Source organism: Protopterus annectens, chromosome 10.part0 (assembly GCF_019279795.1).
Source record: "Protopterus annectens isolate FY-2018-M chromosome 10.part0, PAN1.0, whole genome shotgun sequence".
Taxonomy (NCBI): Eukaryota; Metazoa; Chordata; order Ceratodontiformes; family Protopteridae; genus Protopterus; species Protopterus annectens.
Genome location: NC_056744.1, coordinates 309638892 through 309660434, shown reverse-complemented (window position 1 = coordinate 309660434; position 21543 = coordinate 309638892). Strand labels below are relative to the sequence as shown.

The window sequence follows — 21543 nt, the reverse complement described above, 5'->3', positions numbered from 1 at the left end:
TATACTCCCTGTTTTGTTCACACAAAATGCATTCGGACAGTAACTACACAACATGGCACAGAACACACAACCATAAACTGGAGGTATTTGTTGAAGGTCACACTCATCCACAAATGTGATGGGCTGCAGAGTTCAACATATGTAAAGCCCACACTGGGCATGCTCACACACTTAGATAAATGAGACATCTTTCACACAACATGCCACGGGAAGGCTGAACTGGGCATGCTCACACACTTGTTCCAAATGTTACCCCTAGCAAATGTGAAAACACACCAGAGGATGCTCATCCCCCTTTCTAGACACTGATCATGTAAGCACCCTATAAGTATATTGGAGAAAAGGTTTCTCTCAGTAATCCGAATAGCACGCCGTGCTAATGCGTCTGTCTGTAGTGTCATAACATAGTTAGGTAGGGGTTTGAATCTAGCAGGTGGCAAGTGTGTGTGAAGGGGGGTAAGTGTGTATGAAAGAAACATCCCTTTTGGCAACTGGGAAAACACACCAGAGGATGATCATTCCACTTTCTAGACTCTGATGATGTCAGCACCCTATAAGTATATTGGAGAAAAGGATTCTCTTACTAATCCGAATAGCGCGCCGTGCTAATGCGTCTGTCTGTAGTGTCATAACATAGTTAGGTAGGGGTTTGAATCCAGCAGGTAGCAAGTGTGTGTGAAGGGGGGTGAGTGTGTATGAAAGAAACTTTTGGCAACTGGGAAAACACACCAGAGGATGATCATTCCACTTTCTAGACTCTGATGATGTCAGCACCCTATAAGTATATTGGAGAAAAAGGTTCTCTCAGTAATCCGAATAGTGCGCCGTGCTAATGCGTCCGTCTGTAGTGTCATAACATAGTTACGTAGGGGTTTGAATCCAGCAGGGAGTAAGTGTGTGTGTATGAAAGAAACATCCCTTTTGGCAACTGGGAAAACACACCAGAGGATGATCATTCCACTTTCTAGACTCTGATGATGTCAGCACCCTATAAGTATATTGGAGAAAAGGATTCTCTTACTAATCCGAATAGTGCGCCGTGCTAATGCGTCCGTCTGTAGTGTCATAACATAGCTAGGTAGGGGTTTGAATCCAGCAGGTGGCAAGTGTGTATGAAAGAAACATCCCTTTTGGCAACTGGGAAAACACATGAGAGGATGATCATTCCACTTTCTAGACTCTGATGATGTCAGCACCCTATAAGTATATTGGAGAAAAGGATTCTCTCAGTAATCTGAATAGCACGCCGTGCTAATGCGTCCATCTGTAGTGTCATAACATAGTTAGGTAAGGGTTTGAATCCACCAGGTGGCAAGTGTTTGTGAAAGAAACATCCATTTTGGCTACTGGAAAAACACACCAGAGGATGATCATTACACTTTCTAAACTCTGATGATGTCAGCACTTTATAAGTATATCAGGGGAAAGGAAATTCCCCAGTAATGCGAATAGCGTGCTGTGCTAATGCGTCTGTCTCTAGTGTCACAACATAGTTAGGTAGGAGTTTGAATCTAGCAAGTGGCAAGTGTGTGTGAAGGGGGGTAAGTGTGTATGAAAAAAACATCCCTTTTGGCAACTGGGAAAACACACCAGAGGATGATCATTCCACTTTCTAAACTCTGATGATGTCAGCACCCTATAAGTATATCAGGGGAAAGGAAATCCCCCAGTAATGCGAATAGCGCGCTGTACTAATGCGTCCTTCTCTAGTGTCACAACATTGTTAGGTAGGGATTTGAATCCAGCAGGTGGCAAGTGTGTGTGAAGGGGTGTAAGTGTGTATGAAAGAAACATCCCTTTTGGCAACTGGGAAAACACACGAGAGGATGATCATTCCACTTTCTAGACTCTGATGATGTCAGCACCCTATAAGTATATTGGAGAAAAGGATTCTCTCAGTAATCCAAATAGCACGCCGTGCTAATGCGTCCGTCTGTAGTGTCATAACATAGTTAAGTAAGGGTTTGAATCTAGCAGGTGGCAAGTGTGTGTGAAGGGGGGAAAGTGTAAGTGTGTATGAAAGAAACATCCATTTTGGCAAATGGGAAAACACACCAGAGGATGATCATTACACTTTCTAAACTCTGATGATGTCAGCACCCTATAAGTATATCAGGGGAAAGGAAATCCCCCAGTAATGCGAATAGCGCGCTGTGCTATTGCGTCCGTCTCTAGTGTCACAACATAGTTAGGTAGGGGTTTGAATCCAGCAAGTGTGTGTGAAGGGGGGTAAGTGTGTGTGTATGAAAGAAGCATCCCTTTTGGCAACTGGGAAAACACACCAGAGGATGATCATTCCACTTTCTAAACTCTGATGATGTCAGCACCCTATAAGTATATCAGGGGAAAAGAAATCCCCCAGTAATGCGAATAGCGCGCTGTGCTAAGGCATCCGTCTCTAGCGTTTTAACATAGTTAGGTAGGGGTTTGAATCCAGCAGGTGGCAAGTGTGTGTGAAGGGGGGTAAGTGTCCCTTTTGGCAACTGGGAAAACACACTACAGGATGCACATACCCCTTTCTAAACGATATCACAATTATGTATGGCTTTTGATTACAGACATGCCATGTGTGTTGTGCACACACAGAATGCCCATGTGTGTGGGTTGTCCCTCACAATAATGCATGACATTGATTACACCGGTTATGGCAATGAACACATGATGTATGTGTGTGCCAAATACACATATGTACCTGTGACTTTCAATAGTTACCATGTGTGATGCCTGCCACATGTGAATACATGGTATTTGCACAGGGTAACATTATGACCGTGGTCTTCTGTGCAGATGCTGCATGTGGGATGTGTATATACAGTGTGAGATGTAGATGCTATCAGCCTAGTAGTGAGGGATGCACACCTGGTCTGGGGCATAAAGTCTACATGTTGTTAATGTACAGGAGCTGCATGTTCTCACCTGTTGTGGGAGTGGTAAGACAGTATTCCATAGCAATGCAGTGACTGCATGCTAAGAACCATTCAGCTAGGGTGTTGTAGCTACACTTATTCATTAGCATTCAGTAATTTGTCGGAATCCCTGGTGAGGGTCTGATGCCAACCAAGGTCAGAGGTCTACCAGCCTGTGTCACTTGCTCAGTGATCCCTTCCATGTTCCCTATCATGTATCCCAGTGAGCGACATCCCACATCAGCTGTGGTGGCATGGACAATGACTGAGTCATATGTGTCCATGCATCTGACTGACTTGTATGTTGTTGTCACAGTTTGGCCATGTGTTTCCATCTCATACATGTGATGTACATCAATGGGTAGGGGATAGGGTTGACTGTGTACATGTGGCAGCTGTGACATTACTACATGACACACATATTCCACAACTGTACCATAGAGGTGACTGACAACTGACCTTTGCACATGCTACCGGAGTATTGAGATTACATTGGTGATTGACAGCACATAGGGCCAATGGTGAAAAAGAGACATAGGTCCATAGGTTCGTACAGGGATATCTGCCCAGGGCATGTATCCACCTAGCCAGAATGTGCGTGCCTTTCAACATGCATTGTGAATCTGTCTTGCTATGCCCTTTTCCAAGGTTAGTATACTGTGCCTCTTTCTCACAGTGACACATAAGTGATACCCAGGGTAACCCTACAATGTCACATCCAGTCATTAATATCGCTCTTGAAGATAGTCACTGAGTCAGTCTGCCTAACCTCTATTGGGATAATAATCAGGAATGAAGGGAGCCTCTGAGTTGTGAATGTGCCCCTCCACCATGTCCTATGTATATCACTCCTGAGGTTCAAGTATTTCCAGCGTGTATCCTGGTGGGATCTGGATATTCTGAGATGCAGCATGGCCATTACGTGAGGGTATGACCTGGCCTTCTATGTCAGGCACAGATTGCCTATGAAGAGGCAGTATGTCACTGAGTAGAGCTGCTGCTACTTTAACCAGTCAGTATGTGGCATCTGTTTGAGCACTTTGATCCCCTTGTCGAGGTACATATGTGGTAGCCCCAGTTGCTGCAGGTGTCTGGTAAGGTGCATGCCAACAGGTTCATCATAGTCAATTATGGGCATGATGAGGGATGAGTAAAGGCACAATGTCCTCCCTGGCCTACATGTGGATCCCATGATGATGTGGCCCATATAACATGCTTACCTAACCACTTTGTCCATGTTGTTGTCAAATGGTAGAATGCTATCAACCTGCGTACCCCAAGGTCCATAATTCCTTGGTCTGCACTTACTGGATTAACACATATGTGGTACATTGTGGTCACTTAGTGTTTGACAAAAGGGATGACTATACTCTTTCTGTCATTCACGTTGAGGCCATGGCTGTGGCACAAGTCGTGTGTTTGCAAGAGTCCCATTTGGAGGATGCGTGTGTTAGCTGTTGAGTTGATTATGGTGTTCGGTCTGCAGTCACCTGTGACTTGCTGAGCCACAGTACTTCCATGTTGGCCTGTACCTATGACAAATATATAATGAACATGACAGCTCCTAGGGCTGTGCCTTGTGGGACACCACTTGTACCAGGTTGGAGGCTGACATGGCTCCAACAATTCTACCATGTGTGTTCTGCCCTTGAGCCACTGTGCAATACCCATAGTGACATAGGGGTTAATATGTACACTGGTGAGCTTCCCTAGAATGCACAAGTGGGGTATTGTATCCAAGGCTTATGCAAGGTCCAGGTAGGCTGTGTGGACCTCCTACCCCTTGACAGTGGCCTTGTTGACTGTTTCAAACAAAGCAAACAGGTTTGATAGGCAGGATTTGCCATTGACAAAGCCAAACTGTGTATGGTGACATGTCTGTAGGTCCACAATATCTAGATATGTGAGGTTCATGATGATCCTTGCCATAGCTTTGCAGACAAAGCTAGTCAGACATATGGGGCGAGTAGTGTCCAGGATCCGTGACGGCACCACCTGCATGTTGAGGGACCACTGTTGCTGTATGCCACTCTCTGGCGACATATCGTGTATTAAGGCTGGGATTGAACAGTGGTGTTATGTCTGGGTGTAGCTCTTCTTGTGGTTCATGTAGGACACAGCCTGGGACACTGTCTGGTCCCATTGATGCAGTGTTTATTGCTTTGGGAAGGGCATCTCTTACCTGAGCATCTGTGATGTCAGGGGAAGCACTGTGCGAGACATATGTTCCCTTTTGGTGTGGTGGGGATAGAAGGCAGCATTGAACCTGTCCACTAGGATGATGGCAATGTCTGTGTGTTTTATATTTTGTGTGACATATTGTATTACCTCTGAGCATATCTGGGTAGTACCACCCAGGTTACTAACATAACTACAGGCAGCCTTGTGATTATCCTCAGTGGCTTGTAGAATCCTCTCTCAAAGATGGCCTTAGACAATCATATGGGTGCCTGTAGTTGTCTTCCAATACTCATCAGTGGTGCCTTCACATTTTGGGAGGTTGTGGTATCATGTAGTGGCATCATCCTTCTATTGTATAGTGTGTTTATGGCTGGTGTCCGGCGCCCAGGACATCTGCCTTTGGAGAATTGGGTCATGCTTTCATATGTGGCTTCATGATCCATGCATTCCTGAATGTGTCCACAGAATGCCTCTATACAGGTATCTGCAGTCTGGTCCATATTTTCAACAGGCCTTGGGCCTTTGAAGATTTCCACATCATTTATGAGGGGTGTGCACTTGCTTGACATGAGCTGTTGACAGACGTGCCACCCTCCAGACAGAGCAAGGGGAGGGTCACAGTCAGCTACCTGTTGGGACGTACCTCCCTGGACCACATGGAAAGAGACACAGAGGAGCTCTTACAGCACACTCTCAAACTCAGGTCTCCCACACAGCCTTCATGCTGACACAGGAGAGTTTAGATTACTCTGCAAACACCATCATACTGGGTGATGCCAGCTAACCAAACATAGACTGTGAACATTACACAAGCCACAATACCCAAGCTCTAAGGTTCCCATTGATCAGACATTCTTTGGCTATGGAACAGGTAACCAACCTTCCCACAAGAAGGGGCAGATATACTAGAGCTGATCTTTACAAACATGAGTACAAACTGCTCACCACTGGGAGTATATCGCTCATTGTTGCAATCAAACCATATACTAATCACACTGGAGTTCTGGATCCCCCACATATGCAAACCTCCAACACATCGATGTGTGTGTGTGGGAAATGTCCCTATTAGCAACCGTGACAGTATCGTACAGGATGCAGATCCCCCTTTTGAAACACTGATGATGTCAGGACTGTATAACTATATCACCTGTAGTAAAGTCCTCCAGTAATTTGCATAGCACGCTCTGCTAATGCGTCTTTCTTCAGTATCATAACGTAGTTAGGTAGGGGTTTGAATCCTGCAAAGGGAATGTATGAGTGTGGTTTATGTGTGTGCACTATGCTGGGAGGGTTAACTGCCTTTTGCCAACTGGGAGAACACACTACAGGGTGCACATCCCTCCTCCTACACACAGATGATGTCAGCACCCTCTAAGTACAGCATTAGTAAAGATTTCTCCAACTACTGCAAATCGCACACTCTGCTAATGTGTCTGTTTCTACTGTCATTGCACAGTTAGGTATGGGTTTGAATCTTGCAAATTGAAAGTATGTGTTTTACTGTTGGTGGGGTTAGTGTGTGTGCACAATGATGGGGTGGGATGTGGCTTTTGCCACATGGGGCTATGCACTGCAGGGTGGTCATTACCCTTAACAAGCAGTGATGTTGATAGCACCCTATACAAACAAAACTACAAAACAGAAGGTGGTGGTACTGATAACACATGTAAGGTAACACTTCTTCAAGTAATGTCCACAAAACGGAGTAGGATAATCAAACAATTCTTTTATTCTATACAGACAACATGACAACAGACAACTAACTGCCAGTACTCAGTATAGTGTTACATGCTACTGTAACACGCACATATACCCGAATATACCTAGATAGTGTTCTGAAGCCTGAATGTGGCAAGTGTGTGGATGTGGGATGTGTCTGTGTGTGCATTTCCTTATGCGAAACATGTTTGCTGTGGCAATCAGGGTACTACAGTACCTGATGCACATTACATCTTCCAACTCATGAGGTTGCCTGCACCCTGTGAGTACAGGTAGAGAAGGGGATGCCAGTAGTAAACAACATAGTGCACTTCTGAAATGTGTACCTGTCATGTATCAACAGCTACTCATGTAGGGTGATAAATAATGGGAATGGCAGGTGAGCGTGTGCATGTGTGTGGGTAGCAGGGTGTGTATAAATGCATGTGTGACAGAACAGATACATGTAGCTGAATCTACATAACAGCACAAGATGCGCATTGCCATAGTCAATGTTAGCATGTGATGGTGTGCAGCTGGTACACTTTGTTAAGTAGTATGGGTGCAGATAATTGAGGACATTCATACAGTTACTGCAGCAGGACTGCTGGGATATACACACATTTATACTGCAACAGTCAACAGTTACCAACATGTTACTACTTATACACATCTATGTAGTCACCCTGTGCATCAGCAACGTGTTTACCTTTACCTGCACCGATGTTGTAGTATGCAGGAGGTGGCACAGTGTCATCATATGCACAGGGTGTGGGTTAGGTATGCCCAAGCGGGCACTGGTAACACCAATTGACATGTGTGTGTATGTGTGTTTGTGAGGGGCAGCAGTACAGGGTGGACCGTTGTTGGTGCAGTGTGTGTGTGTATGTGTTTGCACTAGGTGTTAGGTTTCTGCATGTGTGTAAGCACGCACACAGTCCCACATAATGGCTGCCATGTACAGGGTTTTGTGGACAGCCACAGACTGCACCTGTCAGGTCATCCAGATCAGTGTCTGTGGGCACGGACACGGTACCTGTGCCTGGCAGGGTGCTACGGGCGTATCCGGTACTAACCCAGACTGGGTACTGTCATCGGAAGCAGGGGTGTGTTGACTGGACACAGTTCCCTGTTGGGACTGTCCAGAGCCACGCTTGGCGTGGTCTCCTGGGGTGTCTGGATGACAGCACAGACCCAGCATTGCTGGGGCTGGTGCTGGCACTTGAGGCGCGCGAGTGGGCCCGTTGTCATCCGCGGCCACTGCCAGCTGGTGCTCTTGCTGGCATACGGCCACGTCGACGCCGCAAACGCACACCATCGCCCTGGCCCATGGACATCTGGTTGTGGAGCAGCTGTTCTATGCCCCCACAACGTCTGTCAATGACATCTGTGAAGTTACGGATAGCATTCGCAACATCACGCATGCCGTCTGTCATGGCTATGCGACATGCTCTCAGCTCCCTCAGACCCTGTCTGGTGTACCTTTCCATACGTGCCTGTGCCTGCATGACAGTTCTAAACATAGTGGAGGTTGACATACCTCCTTGGGCACGTCGGCCAGAGGCAGTACGGCCACGGATGCCCCCACGAGAACCCATGGGCGACTGTCTGCGTGGTACCATTGGAGGCCTCTGCACATGGCTGCCTTGTGAGGATGCATGTACCACAGGCACCACATTACCCTGATCTATGCCCACTGCTGACTGTCCATCACCTAGGGACAATGGTGACAAAGGATGTAATGGCAGGATGACTGTGCGCATTGACGGGGTTGAAAGCTGTGTACTGTCAATTGGCTGACCAATGGTGGACCCAGACACACCTTCCTGCACCATTACAGACATTTCATCATCATCAGTACCTGGGGCACAAGATTCAGGTTCCCTGCTGCAGGTCACCAGAGCAGCACCAGAACCTACAGGAGGAAAACATGGAACACAGATTACAGTCTCAATACATATTTGAAAGAGATGCACTTCAATACTTATGCACACATTCAGAAATGGACACATGCACTCATGGACACTAACACACATGCACACTTGGGCACAGGCACACTTGCACACATGCACACCCCACAGTAAACACACACATCAGTACCGTGTTACACTACTCAATTTACTACCTGTCAATTACAGTTATTGTGAACGCAGTCACCAGCATGTCTACTACAGAGTTACACTACTCTTCCTAGTTTTATAAATTGTTTTACAGATAATGTTAAAAAGACTCACCAGCATATATGGCCTGCCTCATTGCTACATGGGAGGGACCTGGAAGTGTGAAGAGAGTAATGTCAGTGGGCACATGTGTGCCATTCGTTTTGCACATGATACAGTACAGTAGTACACTAGTTCCCTTATACACATCAGCTGCATATCATGTCTGTATATATATCATGATGACAGATACATACCACATGCACACCTTATGCGTGCATGAAGTAACAGCGTACAGAACAGTCATATGTACATACCAGGAGTTAACTCTAATCTCACCCTTACCTCTCTTCAAACGTCAACTCAAACTGTACTTCCAAAACCACTGGCTTTGTTCTTCTTGGAGTCCAGGCTAACGTCCCTCTCCCTACCCTCTCTTCACCTTTAACCCCTCATTGTGCATAGAAACTAGCTTCTACCCTGTTTCTTTCATCTTGATGTCCTTCTATGCTCTGACCTACTTCTCCCATCCCTCCCACCTCCTCTTGACTGTCTTCCTTCTTTTCCTCACTTCCCTTCTTGACTCCTGCCTCTTCCATATCATTGTATCTGTCATACTCCTTCTACTTCTCTACCCTTCTGAGCCCTAACTATTATGTATATGGCTTTTGCCTTATTGCATAACCATTATGCTTTAGGTAGGATTGCTTTGAAACCAACGGTACATTGTGTATGACTCTAAACTGTTTGACTTCCTTACATGTATGTTGATTTAATTAACAGGCTGGTGTACAATTCTATTATGTTGGCTGTCTGTATTGACAACTTGTCTGTCTGCCTTTATTACGTTATGTGTGGAGCTTTTCTCCACAGGCCTCTACTGAAAATGAACTTATATCCAGCTAGACTATCTGGGTCAACAAATGTAAAAGTAATAATAATAAATGAATATGGCATCTTACCTGCACTCTCGCTGTCTTGCTGCTGTGTGGATCCAACCTCCATCAGGATGCATGATTGTTGCTGTTGTTCTGGGGCTGGATCCACAACACTTAGCAGTAGCCCCTCCTGTCTGGTGAGGGGGATGTGGCCACCCCCACCTGTGGCAACCTGTTGCCTGCGGATATCTGCAGCACGCTGGCGGACATTTCTTATCAAATCACTGCAGTGATGTCTCACCTGCTCATATGTCCTATCATGCATGCCAACATCATTTATCCTGCTAACAAGGTTTTGCCACAGTGCAGACCTCTCTTGCTGATTCTGGGTGGTGCGTGAGAACAGGATGGCATAGTCACGCACCAGGCTCTGGTGGATCACGTCATCCTCTGCAGCAGAGTAGGCAGGATTCCTTTTAGGTGCCATGTCTATCTGGAAAGGTACACAAACAGGTTATCAGCATAGTATCTCAACAATACATGGTACACATTCTATACAGGGAGTGTTAACTTCTACTTATTACTGATTGGTTAAAACCTGATTACAGTGTAGCTATCATTCTATGTCATTTGTACTAAGTACTTGGCCTTCAGACCAGTTGTTTTACATTAGGGAGGTTGGTGGCAAGCACTGTGGTGGCAGGACACATATCTTTCATCCATTGAAGTTGGGAACTGCTGATTGTGGGCCCAGTGTACAAGTGTATTACTTCTGGTATGGGCAGTTGGCCTTCAGGCCAGTTATTTAACATTAACGAGGTTTGTGGTCTGCACTCATGTGTGACAATAGGCTGTACTCTGCCATTCATAGCTGGGGACATCTGGTTTCAGGTTTATAGTGCCTGCATATCTGAGCTGTATCTTACTGACATTGCTACACCTTGTTTGTTGTAGCAAATACTACATCCAGGCCTCCTGGATCTACCTTTGTTTATATGCTTGTTATCTGTTAGCTTGTTATTTCACTGGTATGCTACTTCCACATAGTACACATCTTCTCAACACATCTGTGACTCACTACTGTTATCTGCATTGCTTACTGTACGTACTTCCATGTTACACATGACAGCAAGTGACTGCTTGTCATTGTTGCATTTACTTCATTGTGACACATTGCACTTAGGTTACCTGGCATTTGCTCACTGACACTTTTATATCAGTCAGCAGTTGTAGGTAATGTCAGTACACCCTCACTCCCCACTGGACCTTGTTTTCAATCATTAGTGATTACAGAGTTCACAATAGTATTCTAGCATGTCCAGAGGTCAGTTGTCAGTTCCTCCCAGTCCAGCTGGTGAGTGTGGTACTCCAGAGACAATGTTAGAACAGATGCATGTACACAGACAACCCCTCCTCCTAACAACAAATTCAAACTCATGTGAGTGATGCAACCATATACCAGACTGGAGGCTAGGCTCTGTCTACTCAATACCGCCATAACCAGTCATGTGGCAAAGGGGATCACTCACTACACTTCCAGTCTCACGTAGACCTACCACAACAGCGGACCTAACACATGATCACACATGATCATACTTGTAGGCTCAGACCACAGCTCTGCCTATGCAGCAGAGACCTCCTAAGCAGACATCCAGGCAACCACTACCACATAAACGAACATGTGCAACACATATCACACAAAGCCAATGTGCTGAACACTCACAGCCATTAACAGTTAACAACACACCTCATACACCTGTACTAGGTGCCTCTATCATCAGGCACACTCACATCACGTTCACCAGGCTTAACGAGGTGAGGGTCACGGTGTGCAGCCTGTCAGGCACTATGACCTGCCACATAACACAAACACTCAGGTAACCCCAAGGCAGGTACAGGTATGACTCAGTCAATGTCCATGCTGCTGTGAATGGCCTGACACATTCCTCCCTGGACTACATGACATGAGACATTACAGAGCTCTCTGAGCACGTAGCCCGAGACAGTTTGACCCTGACCTTGAGTAGCATCCTACCCTCACCTAGAACGATGCCACAATATCAAGGCACGATGATCCCTTCCAACAATTGACTGACATACTGGTGTCATTCACAGGTGTGCCAATGCCTGCCATCTTGGGGTGGTATGCTTTGCTAGGGACAGCTTGCACCTGTCACCACAGTCCTATTGACATTTGGCGGAGCCTCCTGCTACACCCATAGTGCCTGTATTAGGCAAGGCTCATAAGGCAAACCCACATCCATTTGTATCACAAAGGATGAGGAAGTAAAAGTGATGCTACTCAACACTGGATGCCTAGACCCAAGGATGCACGCACCCAAAACCCTACCTAGCATTCTGGACATCGATATCTGTGCAGTAACATGAACCTGTTTTAGGTTTCACAGGAGCACACCAGTACTACCACGTTATAGCTGTTACCATTCTTGTCGGCCCCAACACTTGAACAAGGGAGGGGGAGTATCAGTATTCAATGCAGATTCCCACGCCTCTACATTGGTGGCACAGTACAACATAGGTGTTATGCCATTGAGTACAGAAGACGTAGTTGGGGACCTGGGGAAGAAACATGGTAGCGGTCTCTCATTTGTCTACCACATGGCCAACGTGGATTGACAGACATGTTATATAGCCCAGCTAATCATGACTGATTCACATGTATGGCAGGGGAGGTCATTGTGCCTCTGTACTCATCCATCATCAGGCCTATAATTGCGTACAATGCACCTTTTGGGATGTACCTAACCAGACACCTACAGCAACTGGTACAGGACAACAGTACATCATCAAGGGGATGCAATGGCTCACACAGATGTCATATGCTGCCCAGGTAAAGTGAATCCAGCTGGACTCAGTGGCATACTGCCTGTTCAGAGGCAATCTGTGCGTGCCATATACAGCCATGTCCTACCTAGCAGTAATGAACGTGATGCACCTCAGGCAATCAGAGTCCCATACAGCCACATGCTCAGGAGAGCTGGACCTCAGCACTGACAATCATGGACATGCTGGAGGGGCATATTCCTAACCGAGAGGCTCCCTTCACTCTGTAATGAGCTCACACTACTGGTTAGGCAGAGTCCCTCATTGACTCTCTTCCATAGGAATCTGGATGAGTGGATGGAGATCATAGTTGTACCCCAGGTATCACTTCTATGTTGCTGTTAGACAGAGGCACAGTATACTAAAGTCGGACAAGGGCATAGCAGCATAACTTGTGATTGGGTGGCAAAAGACAAACACATTCTACTAGGCTTACCAATGCCCTAGGGCAAATAGCCTAGTATGAACCTATGAACTGTTCATTCTCAACTGTTCGAGCTCATTACAGAGTGAAGGGAGCCTCTCGGTTAGGAATTTGCCCCTCCAGCATGTCCATGTATGTTCTATTCAGTTGCTTACCGCTTGCTCAGAGGTGACCTTTGCCTAACATTCAAGGCCATGTCAAACCCAGATTTGATGAATATGCTTCACCTCAAAAAATCTAGATCCATCAGAGCCACAAGGCGGAGACTTAAACCTCGACACGGCTATTAATAGGACATGCTGGAGGGATAGATTCATCACCCAAAGACTCCCTATGCTGTGGAACAAAATCACGGTATATGTGAGGCAGAGCACCTCGCTGGCCTTGTTCAAGAGAAATCTTGACCAATGGATGGGAGATCGCAGATATACCCCAGGGATTACCTCAGTGTCACTGCTCGACAGAGGCACAGCAAAATAATGGGTATGGTTCCCCATACTAAAGGGGTGGCGTAAGCCACAAAGCGATGGGCTAGGCTTGTAAATGCCCTCGGGCAGATAGCCTAGTATGAACCTATGAACATGTGTGTACTGCTATAGTACTTCTGCCATATGTTGCATGTGTGTGTGTTGTGGGGATGCACAGGTAATGGCCAGATCGTCTGCACAGGTGACACGTCTGACACATTCTGGGTGTTCATCCATACATACTGGATGTGTGCTGCCATCCAACCCTGTGATGTGGACACACATTACTCAGCCTGGATATACATATCCGAACAACACCACAAGCACAGTACACTACCTTGCTATGTATGCATGTTATTACACAGTTATTCAGTAGTTATGACAGTGATGCTATCCATGCAGCCCACTGGGCCAGTGGAAGCCACAACACACACCGCCAGCACCTTTGCATATGCTTACCACAGACATCCCACATACTGCATGTACTGTGCACACAGTTATCTAACCCAGAACAACTGCACACCACTTATTAATCCTGTCCAGTGGACTACAGATACAGGCATATTGTATAACAATAGTAGGAGGCTACTGCAGCACAGGGCAGATTCACATGACGGGAAGGCATCTGTTGTCTGCAGTGTTAAGATGCTTCACATTCACCAAATGCACAGATATTGGCAACATTCTTGCAGACAGTTTAGGTGCAGGTACCCCCCCCCATTGTCTACACACGTGTTATTGGTTATCCCAGATGACTGTAACCTCCCTATCCTCTCACATGTCCAGGTGAGAGCCACCCTCATCATTGCAGAACACATATCATCACTGTTACGAAATGGTATCCCTGGATGTGTGCTACATTCACCCCTGGAGGACATAGCACCACATGACAGACTGATATTAATCCCTGGCCATACTACAGGATATGTACCTGAACAGTGCCATACATACACAGTGGTCCCACACCAATGAGGAGGAACCTCTACTGACCCTGGGAACTACTGCATCATATGCACAACTGGCCTTGTGCTCTAAGCTATGGAAGTGTTAGTTATGGCCCACATGTACAACAATATTACATATGTTTATATTTCATGACTATGTACACACAACCTATCTCATGGACATACCTATAGATAGTGAACTATGATACATTTGGAGGTGTCACAGTATACACAGGATTAACCTGCTACTTTGCATTACCTGTGTTTGTGGCAGCTGTTGCTGTGCCAGTGGTGCTGCTTGCTGCTTGCTCCTTGCTGCTTGCTGCTGATTTTGCTGCTGGCAGTCCTAATATTTGTTTGGTTGTTTGGTTGTTTGGTTGTTTTCTCTCTCTCTCTCTCTCTCTATCCGTAGTGTTTGTGCAATTAATGTATTGCGTGAGTGTAGTGTGGGAACTCAATGCTTTTGTAGGTATCTGCATAGGTCCATGTGATGGCCTCTGCACCAATTGTAAGGCAGCATTTGCTAATTGCATGCAGCTGGGTGTGTACTGATTGCATGTCTCACTGTGATTTCAGGACACTGCTATAAAAGGGTATGTGAGATAGGCGTTGCCCTTTCAGATTGTAGGGCGTGGACCATGCTGGTATGCTGTTGACAGTGTTTTGTGAGTGTGAAGGTTAGTACATCTACCATGCTTCATGCTGTGTTGTAGATTCAGGTTGCTGCATTTATCTTGCCTGTTCCCTGTAGTGAGTGTGTATGCATGCTGACACCTACAACTATATGTTATATGTATTGCTATATAAATATATATATATCTGTGTACATATACATACTTTCATATATGTACATTAGCTGACATTATTGGGTACAAGCTAACAATTAGCAGGGCTGTTTCTGTTAACACTACACTAGTATGGGAATCCAGTAATTGGGACTATAAAGGTCTGCATGACATGCTTTGGGTAGTAGACATACTATATTGCCTTTATCTTCATTCCTACTATTACATGTTCCACTTATTTAGCACTATATTCCTGTATGAGTCATGGCTTAGTGGTAGGTCATACAGACTAGTGTTACAATGGTCTTGTGGTAGGGCCTACTAGTATGCTCATATTCTGCTTTTGAGTTGAGTATAGGGCCTATCAATCAAAGTGCTGGAGGCACCTTTAAGCAGTTAAAGGGCTTAGTAGGTCTCACAGGAGCCAGGCTGTGTTGCAGATTCTGGTTGCTGCATATATCTTCACTGTTTCCTGTAGTGAGTGTGTATGGCTACTGAGACCTACAACTATATTTCATATGTATTAATATATATTTATATATATGTATGTGTAGATAAACATACCTTCACATATGTACATTACCTTACGTTACTATGTCCAAGCTAACAGGTAGCAGGGCTGTTTCTGTTCACACTGAACTAGTATGGGAATCCAGTAATTTGGCCATTAAAACTCTTCCTGACATGCTTTGGATAGTACATCTCCTATATTGCCTTTATACTGATTCCTACTATTACATGTTATATTTATTTTAGCACTGTGTTCTTGTGAAGCAGGCATGGCTTAGTGGTAGGTCATACAGACTAATGTTACCAAGGTCCTGGGTTCGAGACTGACAGTGGGAATTTTTTTACTTTGCAAACTTTCAAACTGAGTACAGGACCTGTCAATCAAAGTGCTGAGGCCACCTTTAAGCAGTTAGAAGGGTAAGTAGGTCACACAGGGTCAGGCTGTGTTGCAGATTCAGGTTGCTGCAATTATGTTCACTGTTTCCTGTAGTGAGTGTGTATGGCTACTGAGACCTACGACTATATTTCCTATGTATTAATATATATTTATATATATGTATGTGTAGATATACATACCTTCACATATGTACATTACCTTACATTATTATGTACAAGCTAACAGGTATCAGGGCTGTTTCTGTTCACACTGAACTAGTATGGGAATCCAGTAATTTGGCCATTAAAACTCTACCTGACATGCTTTGGATAGTACATCTCCTATATTGCCTTTATACTGATTCCTACTATTACATGTTATATTTATTTTAGCACTGTGTTCTTGTAAAGCAGGCATGGCTTAGTGGTAGGTCATACAGACTAATTTATTTTTCTTAGCAAACTTTCAAACTGAGTACAGGACCTGTCAATCAAAGTGCCATAAAGGCACTTTTAAGCACTTTAAACCAGGTCTGCGCTCGTTTGCGCGGAGCTCACGCATGCGCACTGGCGGTGAGCCCCGCTAACACAAGCGCACACCCGCGCTAATTTCTTTGAAAGAAAAGAAAAAGGGGTGACAGGAAAGTGGTGAAAAAGGGGTCACAAAGAGGGTAAGACAGTAGGGAAAGAAGCGTGGGATTTGCAGGAGGGATATAGGTAAGGCCCATAGATGCCCATGTCTTTGGCAGCAACAGCTGTGCATTTCCATGTATTTTGGTGAGACATTGGAAACCTTTCACCCCTGAGAGAGGTGTCAGGACAACATTAATATTTGTTGTAGAGCCAATTGTAATTAACTGTTTCAATGTCAAGCAGACATGTGTGCGACATGGACAGCTATGTATGGGGCATAATTTTTTTGTGGGTACAGAGTGCCCTTTTTTTTTTTTTCAGGTGAGAGTGGTATGTCAGGTGAAGGAAGTCGGTATAGCTGGGGAGGTAGGTTGGGTAGGTTAACAGACAAGACAGACAAGACGCATACAGGGGCAGTGTATGACACACGTGGGGGGGGTTACACAATTGACGGGGACGGAGGTTGGGATTTCCAAGATGCATGAGCCCACAGATGGCAACAGTGGAACTGATATCCCCACCCATAGGCAGTTGCCACTGTTCCTTCACAGCCCAGGATGGGGCTGTGCTGGGGGCTGTGTAGGTGGGGCAACGGCCGGGGCCGTTAGCTGTGCCACACGAGCCTCAAGCTGGCGTAGGGGCCCAAGTACAGTGTCTTGGATCTCCCTTCGCACCACAGACCGGACACCGCGGAGGGTGAGTGGAAGAACCCCTCTGGCCACACTTGCAGAGGGGGGACTGGCCCCATCCCCTGCAACGCTTCCACCCGAAGGTGGCACAGGGCCACCGGAGGGGGGTCCGGCCTGGGCACTAGTGCCAGGTGCAGGCGCCAGCTGAGGTGGGAGAGGTGGGTCCGCTGGGATCCGCCTTCCCAAGCGTTCTAGGTTTGTGAGTTGTTATGTTAGTTTGGGTTAGTGGCATTTTATTCCATTCAGATTAGTTGTAACAGCATGCATTGGTATTCCCATCAAACAAACACCCAGATATTAACACCATTGAACAAGGGGCATATCAATATCACATGCATTATTTGAACAGAAATACACAGTCAAACAACATGCAGGGTTGATTAATGGCAACAGGCCATCAGATTTGCAGGTATGAACAGGGCACATGCACGAACAGACATGCATATATTTTTGAAACGGACAAATGTCCATGATTAATGAAATGTTCACATACCATTATTTAGTGGGTGTTGTTATATGGAATTATAGGGTTGGGCGGAGATAGAAAGTGATGACACATTCATATGTTACACATTGATTTACATTTGTATAAGGTACACAATTAAGTTGAGGCTGATGCTTCAAAATAAATTTTATTTGACTGTCAAGCTACACCTGTTACAAATACATCACTATCCTACTTATTTTGAATTTGATCAGATACATCATCCTGCTACACTTTGATGACAGGACAGGGGACAACTATGGCTGTTTAGTCTGTCAGATAATCATTCATTCTATCTGCAAATTGTTTACTGTGATCACCATATACAGCATTTGGCCTAGACATTCCAGATTCTGAAACACTGAAATCAGTTTGGGATATTAAGTTGTACTTTCCACATGCATTTAGTTCTGTAGAAACACACTGGGGCTACTATATTCAGGGTTATTACTACTTTATTTATTCATACATGACCCTTTCTGTCACTCTCACACATCCTGCAACTTCACAGTTCAGGTTGGTACTTCTAGGCTTTGTTCACATGTTAGACTGGTGGTGATTCAAACACTTTCCAACAGCCTCACTTCTGTCATGATTCAGCATTTCAACAGGGATATATCTCACATATGACTACCTCGGATTCTAAAGCTGTACTCTTGGGACTACTGCAGGTTACACTATATTTAATTCATGGTGGGACATCTGTATTACAGCACTGTTTAATTCTATCAATTATATTTCCAGTTACACTTGCATACTGATGAACTTGTTGCAGCCATACCTGCAGACTTACAATTCCTGCTTGCACATTATATTACTTTTAATCAATACACTGCAGTGTTCTGATACATGCTACAGTACAATATTTATTTACAAGTAATGGGTGGGGTTACTAACCTGCATGGTGGCGCAGCCGCACCAGCTTACGGCCATTCATCTCGCGATTCGCAGAACGGACACCTGCAGCTGTAATACGAAAGAAGTAATATTGGACTACACATCTCCATGGTATCGGCCAGTTGAAATCCTTACATACATAAGCAAAATGTAACTTATTCAGTAGTGGGGCGTTGGGCATATCCCGGGCCTCCTGGATCCATTCGGACAACTGGTCTTCCTTGCGTCGCTTCAGGTCCGCATGGTGGTGACGGACCTGCTCACCAGTGCGTGGAATGCCAGTAGCACTGATCAGATCACGAGCCAACTGGTCCCATGCCTCTGCCCTATACGGTCCCCATGAGACCTGGCCCTGCATGAGTTGGGCCTCGTGATGATGGACAAGGAGCCAGACCATGTATCTGGACTCCTCAATGCCCCAACGCTGTACTCGAAAGCAACGTCCCTCACCTACTCCACTCATTCTGACTGCAGGTCTGTTCTACAATCGTTTATGCTGTGTATTCCCGCCTATGGGGCTTATATATGCCGCTTTTCCCGCACATTTCTCTGATTGGCCGTTTTGGAATTGTATCTACTTCACTGAAAATGCTTTCTCATGCTCCATTCTGGATTTTATCCCATATATATGCTATTTCTGCATTTCATGGTATTGCTGTCATGGCTTAGTGGTGAAGTACCTTGACTCTAGTGCATGGTATCCTGGGTTCGACTCTGGCAACTGACTTTTGATTTTCCTGACAGAAATGAGTTGAGGACCTGTCAATCAAACTTGCCAAAAGCACTTTTAAACATTTAAAACCAGGTCTGCGCTCATTTGCGGAGGTAACGCATGCGCACTGGCAGTTAGCTTGTGGGAGCGTCGCAAACGGTGTGCGCTGGGATAAACCTTAATTGGCTAGTGACACACATGTTCAGCTAAGCACAGCTAGTTGCAAATGGTTTCAGCCTATTAAACCAGTGCTTAGCAACGAGCATACAGTTTGCAGCTTTTTAAACACTACTCAGCTACAGGCATTCCGTCTCACAGCAGCTTAGCTATCAGTACATTTCTGACTATTTTTATTATTGTGTTACTTCGGAATATATGCTCCATTTCATTCCATTTTACAAAAGGGAATACATTTACATTTGTACAATACTGTCAGGGGGCTTTTTCATGCTTATTTACAAAAAAAAAAAAAAAAAGTTGTTGTGGGGGCTCGAACCCTGCCTGCCTACTCTTAGGCCAGCAACTCTACCGCTAAGCTATTACTTCTTGGCTTACTTTGCATATTTAGTTCTTATATCCTTTTCCACTGACTGCTAACTGTGATTGCGCTTAGTAGCACACCCACACACAGTAGCAAACATTCGGGTTTAAAAAAAAAAAGGTTTTAATTTAATTTTATAACATCTCTTCACTTTATACAGTGATGGTCTATCGGGGCATGTGTTGTGTAGTGTGTTTATTCACATTTCCATGGCCTCTCACGTGGCTGTTTACTTTCAGCCATTCTAGTCTTCCAGGGGCGTGTCCACTTGCAGGGCTTAGCCTACAGACACGCCCCCTACTCTCTTACACGGACCGTGTAAGAGTTACTAGTGTGATTCAGCATGCCTCATGCACCTCATGCATATGCATGACATGCTGACATCACACAGTTTCACTGTAGCCTCCGTGTAAGAGTTATAACTCTTACATGGAGGCTTCCTGAATCTGGCCCATTGTTTCTCTCTCTTTTTTGTCACATATGCATATACTGCTACAATCCTATATACATACCTTTTCCATTTCAGATCAACTACAGTTATGCTCCCTAGTTCTATAATTGTTATATCTGATATCTTTATATCCTCTTTACACAATATACATATACCTCAATCGGTTTCTTTACCTATATTCCAAATAACAGTACCATTCCAAAGCCTTGCTGCTTGTACCCTTTCTTTTTCCATTAACAGTCCAATGTCTTCTAACACTATTATTTGAGCATCTACAGCTGCAAACCTGTACACAATATTAATTCTCCTCTTCATATTTTTCATACTGTTCACATTTAAAGCTAACATTTTCAGCATTATTAAACAGTTATATTAAAGATGTCTTTATCCCTTACCTGTCTTATTTTCTCTTACCATAATATTTTTAAACTTTCTTTTCTTTCCTAACTCTTTTCCTATAGAATTTTTCTTGCCTTTTACCATATGCCACTCTGACTCTTCTTCACTTGCCTCATCTATTTCTATTTCTTTTTCTTTATCTTTCATTTTAAAAGCAACTTCTACATTTTCATTTCTGGTGTAATTTCCTGTACAACATCCTCTTCGATCTCTTTTCTTGTATAACTTAATTTACAGTTCTTTTTATTTTCATTTCCTTCTGTGTCTGTCTCACACTCTAACAATGAATGTTCTGCATTGTCACATTTTTTACACTTTAATTCACATTTCTTTGCATTATGGCCTGTCTGACCACATAAATAACATCTTTTTGTCACATTCATTAATTTAATTATCATTCTTTCCACAAAAAAATAGCCCCCGGAAAAAAATATTAACACCATTGAACAAGGGGCATATCAATATCACATGCATTATTTGAACAGAAATACACAGTCAAACAACATGCAGGGTTGATTAATGGCAACAGGCCATCAGATTTGCAGGTATGAACAGGGCACATGCAC

At 44.7% G+C, this 21543-nt stretch overlaps 1 protein-coding gene across 1 annotated transcript in view; it reads right to left on the bottom strand.

Annotated features, from left to right (window-relative positions):
• Window positions 1-21124, bottom strand: part of LOC122814135 (P-selectin-like) — a 185584-nt gene extending 164460 nt beyond the window's left edge. The window contains exons 1-2 of the mRNA XM_044086748.1: window positions 20974-21124; window positions 20752-20919 (exon numbers count right to left, since the gene is read on the bottom strand). Of these exons, the coding sequence (XP_043942683.1) occupies window positions 20752-20919; window positions 20974-21124 (319 nt within the window). The remainder of the gene's footprint in view (window positions 1-20751; window positions 20920-20973) is intronic.
• Between the last annotated feature and the right edge of the window lie 419 nt (window positions 21125-21543).